Here is a 16,081-nt window from a genome sequence, read left to right as displayed (position 1 = left end):
GTTGCACAAGAAAAAGCAATACAACACACACTTCCTGCTGGTGAATGCGGGCCTGACCCCCGCTGCCAGTGCCAGGCCCCCTGACAACCTCCCAAGCCACCCAGGCCCTCCCAACCGTTAACACCACCCCCCTGGGCCGGCCTAGCGCCCGCCACATGCACACTGAAGCACGGGACCGGGTGCGGTTGCCTCAATTTGCCATACCCAAGGAACGGCTCTGCTAACATCAGAGTTTCACTGGCTTGGGCTAACTCTCTCCCTTCTCCCTATCCTCATTTAAAAAATAAATAAAATAAACCACAGACATACCTCTGCATATCTAAGCTATTGCAGGACGAGAAGGAGCACTGCTGGGTTTGCGTAAGGGAGGCTGTTTTCATGGAATCTTCAGTCTGACCAAAAGAAGGAAATTCTAGAACTCCCATGGAAGAGATTCTGTTCTGAAGAAGTTGACAATCCATTTTTACCTAGCAGAGAAGCTGGGATCATTTGGTCAACGTTCAGTGAAACATCCAAAACAAAGCTTTTGAGGCTCTCCGTTGTTCACTTTTAGTAGAGATGGGCTGAAAATATCTTAAAAATGTAATACTGCCTAACACACACTGTCCTTTTTACCCTTGCTCCTCCAGCCAGGAGGCTCATTCCCACATGCTACCTCTTTCTCTGTCCCCCATTCAGCAGTTATTGACAGGAATGCTTAGGCCAGGCCCCAACTTTGGTAGAACCTATGTGATGATGCAACATGGCACAGCCTGAGAGAATCAATATGGCTTTATCTATGCCACAACATTTCGTTGCTATTTTCCACAGAGAACTGCTAGCACTGGTGTAAGCACTAGTGTAGACTGGGCTACAGCATATTCAGCACTGTTTCATGATACCAGGATGATGGAGACTTTATAAATACATAGATGAGAGAGAGCAATGAAACCCCACTGCAAGCAAGATTTCAGACCAGACCTTTAGACATAGGGGTGAAAAACCTAAGCCTGGTCTACTACAACAGGCAACAGCAGTATCACTGATGGTAGAAAACAGATCCAAAATGAGCAGCCTCAACTCCTGATGCAATTGAAGGCACTCAGCACATCACAGCAGTGCCCAGCACCATATAAGATTAAGCCCTAAAGTTTCTGCAGGGTCTGTAGAAAAATCTCAGTGCTATCCTTATTTTCTGTGTTCCCCAAAAGGGAGAATCCTGGGCATAAGGAGACCAGGCTGAGTGGGGTCCTCCTCTTCACCCCTTCTTTGTGCTTTGGCCAATCACTGCTCTAGTAGGAGAAAAGCAGCAGATTCCAAAGCTGCCCTGGCTACTGCTCAGAACAGTTCTATGGGAAGGGAAACCGGATGAGCCAAAGGAAACAGGCCCTGGTTCTCATGGGGGACTTCAATCACCCGGATATCTGCTGGGAGAGCAATACAGCGGTGCACAGACAATCCAGGAAGTTTTTGGAATGTGTAGGGGACAATTTCCTGGTGTAAGTGCTGGAGGAACCAACTAGGGGCAGAGCTTCTTGACCTGTGGCTCACAAACAGGGAAGAATTAGTAGGGGAAGCAAAAGTGGATGGGAACCTGGGAGGCAGTGACCATGAGATGGTAGAGTTCAGGATCCTGACACAAGGAAGAAAGGAGAGCAGCAGAATATGGACCCTGGACTTCAGAAAAGCAGACTGACTCTCTCAGGGAACTGATGGGCAGGATCCCCTGAGAGAATAACATGAGGGGGAAAGGAGTCCACGAGAGCTGGCTGTATTTTAAAGAATCCTTATTGAGGATGCAGGAACAAACCATCCCAATGTGTAGAAAGAATAGTAAATATGGCAGGCGACCAGCTTGACTTAACAGTGAAATCCTTGCTGATTTTACACACAAAAAAGAAGCTTACAAGAAGTGGAAGATTGGACAAATGACCATGGAGTATAAAAATATTGTTCAGGCATGCAGGAGTGAAATCAGGAAGGCCAAATCACACTTGGAGTTGCAGCTAACAAGGGATGTTAAGAGCAACAAGAAGAAGGTCAAGGGAAGGGTGGGCCCCTTACTGAATGGGGGAGACAACCTAGTGACAGAGGATGTGGAAAAAGCTAATGTAGTCAGTGCTTTCTTTGCCACTGTCTACACGAACAAGGTCAGCTCCCAGACTACTGCACTGAGCAGCATAGTATGGGAGGAGGTGACCAGCCCTTTGTGGAGAAAGTAGTGGTTCAGGACTATTTAGAAAAACTGGACGAGCACAACTCCATGGGGCCGGATACGCTGCATCTGAGAGTGCTAAAGGAGTTGGTGGATGTGATTGCAGAGCCATTGGCCATTATCTTTGAAAACACATGGCGATCGGGGGAGGTCCCGAATGACTGGAAAAAGGCTAATGTAGTGCCCATCTTTAAAAAGGGGAATAAGGAGGATCTGGGGAACTACAGGCCAGTCAGCCTCACCTCAATCCCTGGAAAAATCATGGAGCAGGTCCTCAAGAAATCAATTTTGAAACACTTAGAGGAGAGGAAAGTGATCAAACAGTCACATGGATTCACCCAGGGCAAGTCATGCCTGACTAGCCTAATTGCCTTCTATGATGAGATAACTGGCTCTGTGGATGAGGGGAAAGCAGTGGAGGTGCTATTCCTTGCCTAGAGCAAAGCTTTTGATATGGTCTCCCACAGTATTCTTGCCAGCAAGTTAAAGAAGTATGGGCTGGATGAATGGACCAAAAGGTGGATAGAAAGCTGGCTAGAACATCAGGCTCAACGGGTAGTGATCAATGGCTCCGCTTGATACCGGCTGCCAAATAGACATGGAGTGCCCCAAGGGTCGGTCCTGGGGCCGTTTTTGTTCAATATCTTCATTAATGATCTGGAGGATGGCGTGGATTGCATCCTCAGCAAGTTTGCAGACGATACTAAACTGGGAGGAATGGTAGATATGCTGGAGGGTAGGGATAGGATACAGAGGGACCTAGACAAATTGAGGATTGGGCCAAAAGAAATCTGATGAGGTTCAACAAGGACAAGTGCAGAGTCCTGCACTTAGGATGGAAGAATCCAATGCACTGCTACAGACTAGGGACCGAGTAGGTAGGCAGCAGTTCTGCAGAAAAGGACATAGGGGTGACGAGAAGCTGGATGAGAGTCAACAGTGTGCCCTTGTTGCCAAGAAGACTAACGGCATTTTGGGCTGTATAAGTAGGAGCATTGCCAGCAGATAGAGGGACGTGATCATTCCCCTCTATTCGGCATTGGTGAGGCCTCAGCTGTGTCCAGTTTTGGGCCCCACACTACAAGGAGGATGTGGAAAAATTGGAAAGAGTCCAGCGGAGGGCAACAAAAATGATTAGGGGCTGGAGCACATGACTTATGAGGAGAGGCTGAGGGAACTGGGATTATTTAGTCTGCAGAAGAGAAGATTGAGGGGAGATTTGATAGCTACTTTCAACTACCTGAAAGGGGGTTCCAAAGAGGATGGATCTAGACTGTTCTCAGTTTTACCAGATGACAGAACAAGGAGTAATAGTCTCAAGTTGCAGTGGGGGAGGTTTAGGTTGGATATTAGGAAAAACTTTTTCACTAGGAGGGTGGTGAAACACTGGAATGGGTTGTGACGGGTTGGATCACAGAAACCCCCTTGGGAGCTGCCACCCGATGTGCAAAGACTACCCCTGCTTCTGTTTTCCCTGCCAGCTCAGGACTCCAGCACCCTGTCTTGCTGAGCCAGACACTCCCGTCTGGCTCCAGACACAGACCCAGGGTCTGAATCACTTGTCCCAAAGCTGCAAGTTTACCTGAAAACAGCTCGCAGTAGTGTGCTTGTCTTTAGCACTCAGATGCCCAACTCCCAATGGGGTCTAAACCCAGATAAATCCGTTTTACCCTGCATAAAGCTTATGCAGGGCAAACTCATAAATTGTTCGCCCTCTATAACACTGATAGAGAGATATGCACAGTTGTTTGCTCCCCCAGGTATTAATACATACTCTGAGTGAATAACTAAATAGAAAGTGATTTTATTAAATACAGACAGTAGGATTTAAGTGGTTCAAAGTAGTAACAGACAGAACAAAGTAAGTCACAAGCAAAATAAAATAAAATGCGCAAATCTATGCCTAATCAAACTGAATACAGATAATCTCACCCTCAGAGATGCTTCAGTAAGTTTTTCTCAGACTGGACACCTTCCAGGCCTGGGCACAATTCTTTCCCCTGGTACAGCTCTTGTTGCAGCTCAGGTGGTAGCTAGGGGATTCTTCATGATGGCTCCTCCCACTCTCTGTTCTCTTCCCCCCTTTATATATCTTTTGCATAAGGCGGGAACTCTTTGTCTCTCTGGGTTTCCACCCCCCCTCACTGGAAAAGCACCAGGTTAAAGATGGATTCCAGTTCAGGTGACATGATCACATGTCACTGCAAGACTTCATTACTCACTTGCCAGCACACACATATACAGGAAGACTCACAGGTAAATACAGCCATCTGCAGACAATGGGAGTCATCAAGATTCCAAACCATCATTAATGGTCCACACTTTACACAATTACAATAGGCCCTCAGAGTTACATTTTATATTTCTAGTTTTAGATACAAGAGTGGTACATTTATACAAATCAAATGATCACACTCAGTAGATTATAAGCTTTGTAATGATACCTTACAAGAGACCTTTTGCATGAGGCATATCCCAGTTACTTACATTCACTTATTACCGTATTTTCTCTAAAACTATCTCAGTTACATTATATTGACTTATTATCAAGTTTTTTATAAAACCATATAGACTGCACAACGTCACATGGGTTACCTAGGGAGGTGGTAGAATTGCCTTCCTTAGAGGTTTTTAAGGTCAGGCTTGACAAAGCCGTGGCTGGGATGATTAAATTGGGGATTGGTCCTGCTTTGAGCAGAGGGTTGGACTAGATGACCTCCTGAGGTCCCTTCCAACCCTGATATTCTATGAAAGCTGGGATTCTCACATAATCACATGACTCCATGATCCAGGGCCAGTAAAACTTCTAATATGTGAGTTGGCAGCACTGTAGAGTGCTCATAGGAGAATGGTCCTTTTTGCAAACCTCAGTCACATAAAATGGAACAAAGTTCCAAGGGCTGTTCCCTGTCGACGGGCTGGAGTTCGTATCCATTGACTGCAGAGGTTGCTATTACAACCCTGCACTAGCCCAGGGCTGGATTGGTATGCATGAGCAGCCAGGACACTATGTCATAAATTCAACTGGAACCACTCCCCTTAATTTACCAGCACTCTTTGTTGTGTACATGCATACACAAACTGAAGTGTGTTCTGGGGAGTCCAGTTTTGTGGTTTGCTCCAGAATAAAATGTCTCCCACCACCATTTCTGGAAAAATGGGACTGTTAAGCGAAAGTAAACAGCAGTTAATTGGCCCCGCTGACCTATGCAGCACTTAAGCCCGTAACTGCAGAGGACAAGTAACTTGAGGTTCTCTTCCTTCTCCAAGCATCACTTTCCCTTCTGATGGTGAAACAGTGAGAGAGAGGACAGCAGAGACATTGGAGGAAAGCAGAAACAAGGGTATGCGGAGTACAGAAATACTTGGAAGGAAGGGTAAAGAGGACACTAAAAAGGGACAGAAAGAGGAATCCCACTACCACAAAAACAAAAAACAAATCAACCATCATCTGCAATTATGAATTGCAATGCAGCAGGGACTCACAAGACAAAGTCCATGTTAGCATAAGGGAAGTAGTAGGAGAGTTATCCACTGTGTTTACAAATATGCCAATGAAACCCTTGCTCTTGTGCTTTTTATGAATGCTCAGCTAGAAAGAACCACTGGAAAGAAGAAGAAATATTCTGAAACAAGACGACAAAACTAGGAGCCAATAGTGTTCACCATTCCTGAAAAATAAATAGATCAAAGTGACAGTGATTTGATCCATTTAGCAGTTCTCTATAAAGACCTCAGCTTGAAGACTCCATACAGTCTCACTAAGGCAGCAGTCCAGCAAAGGCTTACATACGTGCTGAGCTTAACACACTGACTTCAGTAGAACTACTCAGTTCAGCATGTGTATAAATCTCTGCAGGACTAGAGGCTAAAGCCCTGATTCAGTAAGGTACTTAAGTACATGCTTTATTTTAAGCACAAGTTGTTCAGTTTAGGTCAAGGAGCCTATTCTGGTGCTTAAAGTTAAGCATGTGCTTAAGCGCTTACTGCATCAGGGCATTAGTGTTCAGTCATTGTGCAAAGGCCTCTAAACAAAACAAATAACTGGAAATATAAGCTCTTTGGGGCATAGTTTGTCTCTTTTTCTGTCTGTAGGGTGCCTAAAACAGTGGAGCCTTGACCCTGATTGGAACTCCTAGGCACTACAGTAATAAATAATAATAATAGGAGCAAGATCAAAATATTCTTCTAAGAAATGAAGCTGCAAAACTACTTCATTTGCTTGTAAAGATTGTTAACTTTTTATGTAACTTGTCAAATAATGTAACACAAACATGTGAAATCATTACACAAATGGAGGTTTACAACAGGTGCTACTCAAATCAGATCGTCAATAATAACTGTATAGGAATACACACAATTCTCTAGCTGTCGGGTCAGAGGGAAATCCAGCACTAAGCAAAACTTTACTTCAAAAGACTAAGGGTTTTTTTCCCTTTTTATTTCCAAACTCCACCTTGTTTCTTTTAAATGTCTCCAATATTATCTTGGAAACTGAAAATCTGTTCCACTGGTAATAGCTCATTTATTTAGCTTCACTAAGAGGACATAGCCAAAATAGGCTAGAGAGTGCCTGACATCATGCCAACAAGAGGCATTTCCAAATACCAAGAGGCATAGAAAAGATGATTAATCTGTCTCCTGAAGATCCCGCTCTCCAGGAATTTATTTTCAGAAATTGTGTTCACATGATCAGGCTGGGCTATATCTGAATCCAAAATCCAGGAATCCTAATCCTTTTTTAAAAAAACTGGTTTGCCAGTGGTTAAGTAAAGGAAATGTTCCAGTCTGAGGCATTCACATTTTGATTTGCATTCTACCACACACAATGTCGCAAAAACAGGATGAGAGAATTGAAAAAAGTATTCTGTAAAAAAGGCAACATGAACACTCTCAATTGCACTGCAGTTTTTACCGGTGACTGGGAGCTTTTTTAATACTGTTGAAGGGATTAAGTAGACAAGGTGCTCTAGCTGTCTCATGTTGTGCACATAACAATCTGTGGCTGAATATATAAAGACATCATTGTGAGCTAGCCAAATATCTGTAACACTGGGAATAGAACTTAGAAACCTGGATCCAAAAACCAAAATCAGCAGCCAGCAAAGAGAATTACTGATATGTAAACAGGTTTTGAGTTTAGCTGATCTAACAAGTAGTGGGCATTAGAAACCACTGGCTTCTATGACACATTTTCTCATATTTTTCTGTAGGAGTCCTATCTTAGTACATCTCTAGGCTTTCAAAAGGGATTATAGTCACCCCAAATTGGACTGAAACACCCTTTCTCCAATTTTTAATGCAATATCAGTACTACGAATGTTCAACCTCTCAAGAATGCAGCAAGCCTATTGTTTCCTGTTCCTAGAACTGCTTGCCAGTCCAAGAGTAAGTTTTATACTTGATATTTACTGGCTTAAAGTTATCTGAACCATTCTTGCTCTACTATAAACAGAAGTCCGTTTTGTTACAAGTTGTAAACATGCAAACTGGAGTTTGCATTTCTAACAGGTTTGGTTTCAATGAGTCTCTCAGGACTCTTATACCCTCTTAAAATAGTTTTCTACCTGCTGGTTGAAATTCTGAGAGGAATATTTCTTTAGAGTATTTAATGGAGTCAGTAAATACTCCAATGCAAGCCCACTTGGAACCCAGTCATTGGCAACAGATGCCAAGAAGCTAGTAGCCCTAGTATCTGGGACACTGCTGTCACAATCTATGTCCCGGGCAAGACATTCCTCTCCCTTCAGGGGGCTTGAACTCTCCTCCTGATCTGAGACTTTTGCTCCTTTCCGACCAAGTGTGAGCTGTAAGGGGATGTGGTCTTCTTTTGTAGACGAGCATGGCCTAGTACTGCCCCGGCTCCACATCTGGGTTTAAGTAGTGGTGAAAAATTGGTAGAATCTGCCAGCATTTTCACAATGTTTCCAGTCTCAACAGACAAAGGAGTCCTAGAGGGTCCCTCAAAGTCTTCATCACTGTTGTCTCTGAGAGTAACTGTGGTGTAACTTGGCAATTCCAGCACAGGATACAACTTGTTTCTAAATCTGCAAACTAAAGACACAGAGTCAGATGCATAACCCATACTTTTTTTTCTTTAAAAGCAAATTTGTTTCTCAATGTATATGGCCCTTATCTCCATAGTATCTGAACATCACAGAATCATTGACTAATTTTATTCTCTTCACAGTCCTTTGAGACAGTAAAGTAGTTTTCCCATAGGAAATCTGTGGCTGAGCCAGAAATTCAACTCAGGTTTCCTGAATCCCGGTCTCTTACCGTACCCACTAGGCAATCCTTCCTGCCTCTCTCATAACAATACAGAGATCAGTTGATTTGAAATGATTGGCCTAGAACTAGAGCTGGAAGTCTAGTGAGAACAGACTCAAGAGATTTCTGCTATTCCCTGACCCCATCTAATCACACACATTACAGGAGCTTTCCTTGCAGCATTAAAGTGCTTACTGGTTTTGACTGGGGCTGAAAGTGGAAGAGCAGAGGCATGAAAGTTTGAGAGGAATAAAATTTAACCCAAAACCTTCCTGAGCCAGACTCAATGCTTCATTTCACACTTGAGTTCAGCAGCCTCACAGGTGGGGGAGTGGTGTCTCATATTTATTTACTTTCAGAATTCTCACTTTGCAATTCAACTATCTTTCTCTGCGTTTATTTCCTCCCCCTTCTTCCCCCCGGAGTTCTTCCCTTATTGGTAGTTGTTGCTCCTGTGCTGACCTGTGAACTGGGATCCTTCACTGATTTGTGCATGGAGGCTTCAGAATGCCCAGCAACTCAGTCTATCCTCCCCAGCAGACTCTGCATTGCTGGTGCCAGAAGGCTTCTAGAAGGCTGACTGAATGGGAGTCATATGTAGCAACCATAGTGATGTTGTGAGAATCTCCGATAGTTTAAGCAGCACTACCACCACCTGTGTCAAAAGTGCTCAACATAGCTGAGCCATGAATTTGTTCTGGATGCCCTTGTAAAATATGTGCATATTTCAGCAAGGTCATACAGTGCACCAGTTGCCTTGTGCCTATGTTGCTCTTGTGCTCTCAAAAGGCTTACAACCTGCTGGAGATGAGGCATGGGGATAGGAAACTTCCTGCAGTCTCCTCCTCCACAGCAACCCTGGGGCTCCATGAGAGGAGAACCCTTAAACATGGGGGTGGGGGAATCAATACATACTTCCTTCCATATCTTTTCTTTAATAGCACTGGACAGATGCAAACCTAACAGGTCTTGTGCACCTGCTGAGCGGGATGACATCCAGCCCTTTCCTGTACTGTCACTGCCAATGATAACTCCCCTACCTCAGTGGCTGCCTCTTGTGATTCCTCTCAGAGAGGCTGCAATGGGTTCCCAGTTCCTTACTCAAGGGCAAAAGTTGTTTTAAAAGTCTCATGATTCTAGTTTTACATTTGCACATATTTCAGCCAGGGAACTGAGACTGAATTGCAAGTGCTTCGGAGGATAGGATTAACATTCAAAATGATCTGGACAAACTGGAGAAATGGTCTGAAGTAAATAGGATGAAATTCAATAAGGACAAATGCAAAGTACTCCATTTAGGAAGGAACAATCAGTTGCACACCTACAAAATGGGAAATGACTGCCTAGGAAGGAGTACTGCGGAAAGGGATCTGGGGGTCATAGTGGATCGATCACAAGCTAAATATGAATCAACAGTGTAACGCTGTTGCAAAAAGAGCAAATATCATTCTGGGATGTATTATCAGGAGTGTTGTAAGCAAGGCATGAGAAGTAATTCTTCCGATCTACTCCGCACTGATTAGACCTCAACTGGAGTATTAGGTCCAGTTCTGGGCACCACATTTCAGGAAGGATGTGGACAAATGGGAGAGAATCCAGAGAAGAGCAACAAAAATGATTAAAGGTCTAGAAAACATGACCTATGAGGGAAGATTGAAAAAATTGGGTTTGTTTAGTCTGAAAAAGAGAAGACTGAGAAGGGACATGATAACAATTTTCAAGTATGTAAAAGGTTGTTACAAGGAGGAGGAAGAAAAATTGTTTTTCTTAACCTCTGAGGATAGGACAAGAAGCAATGGGCTTAAATTGCAGCAAGGGAGGTTTAAGTTGGATATTAGGAAAAACTTCCTAACTGTCAGGGTGGTTAAGCACTGGAATAAATTGCCTAGGGAAGTTGTGGAATCTCCATCATTGGAGACTTTTAAGGTTAGACAAACACCTGTCAGGAATGGTCTAGATAATTAGTCCTGCCACAAATGCAGGGAACTGGACTAGATGACCTCTCGAAGTCCTTTCCAGTTCTATGAATTGTAACAGCATTTGTTATGTTTAAAAATACATTTTCCTATGCATATTCCTATGCCACGGTGTGCAGTGATGGAGATGCAGGGAAGTAAGGAGGGTGACATGGAGCGGCATTTCGTGCAGAAATAAAGGTGAAGGAGTGATGCATCCCGAGCTCTTCAGAACTAACAGCCACAGGAAGGGGAGTGTAGTGTAACTTGGAGTGACCCAAGCAGGAATATGTCATTTACACATCCTCAAACCCCAGTTACTAGTTCAAATTAAGGGTGTCATACACAGCATGGAATGGGAACTTTGCCAGGGTCTCAGAAAAGAGTATTCTTAAAACCATGATTGTAATTATATAACAAGTCAATCCCTTTTCTATAGGTGAAATTGGGAAAGATTTGAATTCTGATTCAAGAACAAAGAACCAGGAACTTCAGCTTTCACTTGTGATCCTGCTTGTACAGTACCCCCGACTGTCTACAAGGCAGCAAACTTTATATCAGGGGTTCTCAAACTGGGGGTTGGGACCCCTCAGGGGCTCACAAGGTTATTACATGGGGGGTTGCGAGCTGTCAGCCTCCACCCCAAACCCACTTTGCTTCCAGCATTATAATGGTGTTAAATATATAAAAAAGTGTTTTTAATTTATAAGATGGGTCACACTCAGAGGCTTGCTATGTGAAAGGGGTCACCAGTACAAACGTTTGAGAACCACTGCTTTATATAGCCCATACCATCTCCCCACCCCACAACACTCAGTGCGGGGGAGAGGGGGGAAGGCTAGGGGAAGAAGTTGGAGGAACAAGAGAACGACCCTACCCAGGAAAGAGCCCCAGACTTCCTTTCTTATAGACTGCCAGCAGGCTTATGACCACTTCACTAGGACAAACACCAACTCACCATCACCTGGTGATACTGCCACCTTCCTCTTGGTGGTGGGCCTCTTAGAAGGCCCTGGCTCTGCTTCCTCCTCTGCAGAGGGCAGTTGGTTGTCTGCATTCCTCTCTGAATCCTCCGTCACTGACTCTGGCTCCTCCACTGTTAGCTGGGGTCTTGGGACCTGCTTGATCTGACCTCCTGGTGCCCCACTTCCCTGATCAGAGGGAAATAACTTTGGAAAGTTCATGGGATGCCACACTGTGGTCACAGGGGAAGCCTCAGGATTTGGAACCACCTTAGCATTTGGCTGAGGCCCAGCCTGGGCACACAGCGTAGGGGCAATACTGGCTGTGGCCGCAGTAAGCCCTTTAGGAGGGCTATGTCTCCCACGTGAGGGTGGAGGCCTTGCTCCAGAAACTGCATGAGAAGCCCCATCCAATTGTAGCAAAGGTAACACATTTCCTCCAGCAGTTGAACTTATTGGGAAGAAAGGAGTTGCAGGCTGCAATGCTAACGGAGCCCGAAGCTTGGAACGGCACTTTCTGGGCATTTCAAGGATTCACCTTAAGTCCTGCCAGTGAGACGGGGTGACTAAAAGGTCAATCTCCCTGCAACCCTCCCTTTGTTTTAGGAAAGAATAAAGGGGGCTGCCTAGCCCTTTCAGACAGTTCAGGGCTAGGATGAGCCAGAAGAATGAGATAATCCATCCACAACTACTCCAGCCAGGAGCAGCTGGGCAGGAAAGGAGCTAGCACTGCAGCTGGATCATTGAGTGAGCAATTAACACCAGCAGCATACAATCCGCTAGGCTGCTCGCTAGGGCTGCTGGCAGTCCCTGGGGATTAGGAGGGGGGCCCAGCCAGTAAGGCTGAATCACATGGTTGGTTAGATCAAAAAGCTAGGTCTTAAAGAAGGCACAGCAAAAAAAAAAAAAAAAAAAAAAAGGCTGTTTGGTTCTTAAAGAGACAGTGGACCTGAATCAGAATTTTTGTACCAGCTGAGTTATTCTTATGTAAGGGGACTGTTGTCCCCTTATTAAAACTCAGTGGGGGGTATTTTGGTTGGCTAGCTTCCAGAACCAAAAGAAAGGGGAAGGGTTGATGGGAAATCAGGACCCTGAGACTGACAGTCCCCAGGAGCAATGGGGAGAGGCCAATGCTCCAGGTCAGCCTGATTGACAGGATGGGCAGGCTAGTCAGGAGGCCAGGAGGGTCCTGTCCTCTGTGTGACCTGGAATTGCCTGGGTCAGACAGAGTGGGGCCAAGCTAAGGAGCAAGCAGGGGCCTACGCTGGGCTGGGGAGCAGAGCCGTGCCAGCCAGAGAAGCAGTCCAAGAAGCCGGTCAGTGCTGGGAGCAGAGTCACAGAAGCAGCCCAAAGAGCAGATGTGTGCTGGGAAGAGATCTGCAGCAACCAGAGCCAGAGAAGCAGCCCAGGGAGCTGGAGGCAGAGCAGCAGCAGTGCTGACACAGAGTGGAGCTGGAGCTGGAGCAGTCTGGAGCTGGGTGCAGTGAGCAGTTGGGGAAAGCAAGGGGGACCCTGGGCCACGGGCCCAGCACAGGGAGATGTCCCCACCCAAGAGGCCCTGCAGGCCAGACTTGGAAGGAGATCGTAACCCTGACAGTGTCCTGCCATCTAAAGCCTGAGGGCATGTGGCCAGAGCAAGTGTTCGACCCGCAGCATCCCTGCAGCACAGCTAGGGTCTGAGAAGGGGGCTTGGGACTTGTGAGGAACAGACTGGACTGCCCTGACATTCCAGAGACGCTGGTTGTGATGTCCCCGTGCCAGAGCGGGGTTATGTGTTTTCCTTTAACTTTTCCCATTTTTCCTTATGTTTTAAAATTGATTGCTGTTTAATAAATTGTATTTGCTTTGAACTGTATGTAATGATCAGTGGGTCAGGGAAGCATCCAGTGCAGAGAGAGCACCCCAGAGTGAAAACACCCTAGCTGCTGCCCTAAGTGACCATGACAAGGTTGGGGGTCGAGTCCCCCAGGAATCCTGGGCCCAGTCTTGTTGGGATTACAAGGAGTCTGCCACACAGGAGAGTGGAAGGGGAGCCTCAGAGATCAGGCAGGCCTCTAGGTAAAGAAAGTGGGAGCGAGGACTCAGATCCTTTTGCAAGTCCATTTCACTGGGGTAGTGTATAAGCCAGGAAAGTTCCCCACAATAGTGGGATCATTCCCTCGCTTACACTTCGTGTAGGAACTCAAGGGGCAGGGACGCACAAATGTGGCTTTAAATCACCTTTGTGCTTTTTCACTTCTCTATGGAAAAAATGTTTTATTATATAATTTTACATTGATCTAATACATTTGTTCAAGTTCAAGATGCTACTACATAGACTGGAGCAGTTGTTCTCTTCACGTCCTCCTAGAGAGTGAATGGGAGAGTGTGCATGTGGTTTTCCATTGTGCCCCAATGTGCTAGGCACTGTAGAAGCAGAAAAGAAGGCGCAGGCCCTGCCTTGATGAAGTTCAAACAAAGGCCAAAACAGAAGAAAGACAAGTATCACTTTGTGTTAGATAGTAGTGTGGGTGTGTTATACACAGACCCACAGGTTGAGAGAAAATCCAAAATGTGTGTGTGGTTTATTTGTTCACACTTACTGGCTCCTATGGCCAAACTTTTTGGTATAGACTGGTTATTTTGATACATGCACTAATAATCACCAACAAAAAGCTTTGAGCTAGAAATGCATCTGTCCTGGCAAATCTTGTGTTTGTTCCTTTTCGTGATATTTCACAAGCAGCTAATTGAACGCAGACCTATTTAAATGAATAATGTTAGACCACAGCTAGCTTGCTCGGTTGTTTGACTTCAGCTATGTATGCGTTCAGCAGCAAAATGCTTCTTGCACTTCCTTTTCTGTGAGAGACCAGGGCATCATACCAGGAGTTACTGCTTGAGGAGGAGGAGGAGGAGGGAGTGGGTGCAGGATAGTGGCCCAGAACTCAGGGTGGGTGAATGTCTGATAATCCTAGGGTTGCCAACAGTCCCTTACTACATGAGGCATTCCTTATTTTTTCATCTCTGTACAATGAGATCAGGAGTGTCTGAGTGCTGCAAAATGCAGCAAGAAATACCCCTGGTGAATGTAGGTGAGTACTGCTTATTAATTATTTTATTTATTAATAATATTGGAAGGAAGGGTGGGGTGGGGTTGCTAAAAAAAACAGTCCCTTATTTTTGAAATATAATGTTGGCAGCCCTCTCTAGCTCCTATGACCTAATATACTGTGTCACTGCCTTTGGGAATTAAGAGCCCCCTTGACACATGCCCTTGGCTGGAAGGTCAGCATAGAAAAACCCAAATTCTGAAACTGGAGCCCTCCAGCTGAGAAAAATAATCCAGCCATGGTTTGGCAAAAAGCTTTTTTCTTCAAATTTTCTGCCTTGGCATGTTGCTGTCGTGCACTTCACGTCTGATTAAATTAGTCACATTGCATTATACCATATCAAATGTGACATGATGCAATGGAATGTGAACAGTGCATAAAGATGTACTGGCATCAGATAACTGCTACCTGCTTCTGACTCAATAGCCATGCTACCAGCAGTTAAGGGAGGCAAATGATGTCCAAATCCTTCTTTGCCATTAAACCATGCCTTTGCAGCTGGATGGTCTATTGTTGTTTTAGTCTTCTTTTAACTTTAAATCAGGGTAGTAATCAGATGCACCTGATTTAAGTATTTGATTATTCCTCCAAAGCCTCTGCATATCCTCAATGCAGGAATTATACAATACTAGGTGTCTAATTAGCAATCAACCCATCTTTTAAAAACTTACATATATAGTAACCAAAAGAAGACTAACAAGATGCTATATACACACACACACATATTGCAGCCTATGGAGAGAATGGCAGAGATCTAATGTTATTGTCTATATATACATAGTGCATATTCTTTTTAGGTTGAAGAAATCACACAGCAGTGGATTACAAGAATCAGAGAAGCTCCTTATTACAAGGCGTTTGTACAAAATTGCAGTTTATTGCTTCAGCACTTTCCATCTGTGTCTTCTGCCAGTGGAGCTCCGCTGGTCAGAGGGAAACAGAGAGAGGACAGTGCCTGTCTTTTCTTGGAGTAAATCCCCATGCATCACAGTGGGGCTTTGCTTGCACAGAAGGGTATCATCTACACCTCCATAGGCAAGTTTTACTTAATCTCTTAAAGGACATGCTATCTAGACTATACCTACAACAAATCTGTCTCACTAACTGGAAACTGGTTGGAATTGAGTGAAGTAGGAGAGACAGCCTTAGGGGGAGGTTCATTTTAATCCTCACTATTCTAGCTGTCCAGGAAATGAAACCTTTTCCCCATTTTCCTAGGGTGGTCTATATTTGAAGTGCATAATAGTCAGTAAATCACTTTTAACCCTTTCCTAGAGATATTCTAAGCAATTATTAACTTTCTATGCTAGTATAATCGGCCATGGAAGACCCACAAAGGAACTGAGTATGGGGAAGGGCAACAGATCTGCATTTCTGCTGATCCAGTGGCTTCAAATCTCTTGCACCCCTAGTGTGGAAGAACTTGTGGTACTATTCCAACTGTAGACTGGCACTGAAGCTATGAGAGGAGTAGCAGGGGCTGGTCCCATTAATTATTCTTAACCCCCTATGTCTACATGTTTATCTAACCCAAAGTCATGTGCCTTTGTTTTTAATTATACTGTATATATTTTTCATATTATGGTTGTCTGATTTTAGTAAACCACT

The 16,081-nt window shown here is 44.6% G+C and overlaps 1 protein-coding gene across 1 annotated transcript; it reads right to left on the bottom strand.

Moving 5' to 3' along the window:
- Positions 1-6,448: 6,448 nt before the first annotated feature.
- Positions 6,449-12,201, bottom strand: LOC117871638. The gene is made up of 2 exons (XM_034759438.1): positions 11,378-12,201; positions 6,449-8,248 (listed from the first exon to the last, which is right to left on the bottom strand). The coding sequence occupies exons 1-2, from the start codon at positions 11,904-11,906 to the stop codon at positions 7,941-7,943; spliced, it is 837 nt and encodes a 278-aa protein (XP_034615329.1). The 5' UTR covers positions 11,907-12,201; the 3' UTR covers positions 6,449-7,940.
- Positions 12,202-16,081: the final 3,880 nt, after the last annotated feature.

Source organism: Trachemys scripta, chromosome 2, assembly GCF_013100865.1.
Source record: "Trachemys scripta elegans isolate TJP31775 chromosome 2, CAS_Tse_1.0, whole genome shotgun sequence".
NCBI lineage: Eukaryota > Metazoa > Chordata > Testudines > Emydidae > Trachemys > Trachemys scripta.
Note: the sequence above shows the minus strand (reverse complement) of the source record. Positions and strands in the feature narration are given on the sequence as shown.

What these genes read in the sequence shown, in the direction of transcription:
- LOC117871638 (XM_034759438.1), bottom strand. Translation starts at nt 11,906, where the DNA reads ATGCCCAGAAAGTGCCGTTCCAAGCTTCGGGCTCCGTTAGCATTGCAG. An exon ending in GGCAGTATCACCAGGTGATG is followed by an intron (nt 8,249 to 11,377) that starts GTGAGTTGGTGT and finishes CTGTGTCTTTAG; the next exon opens with TTTGCAGATTTAGAAACAAG.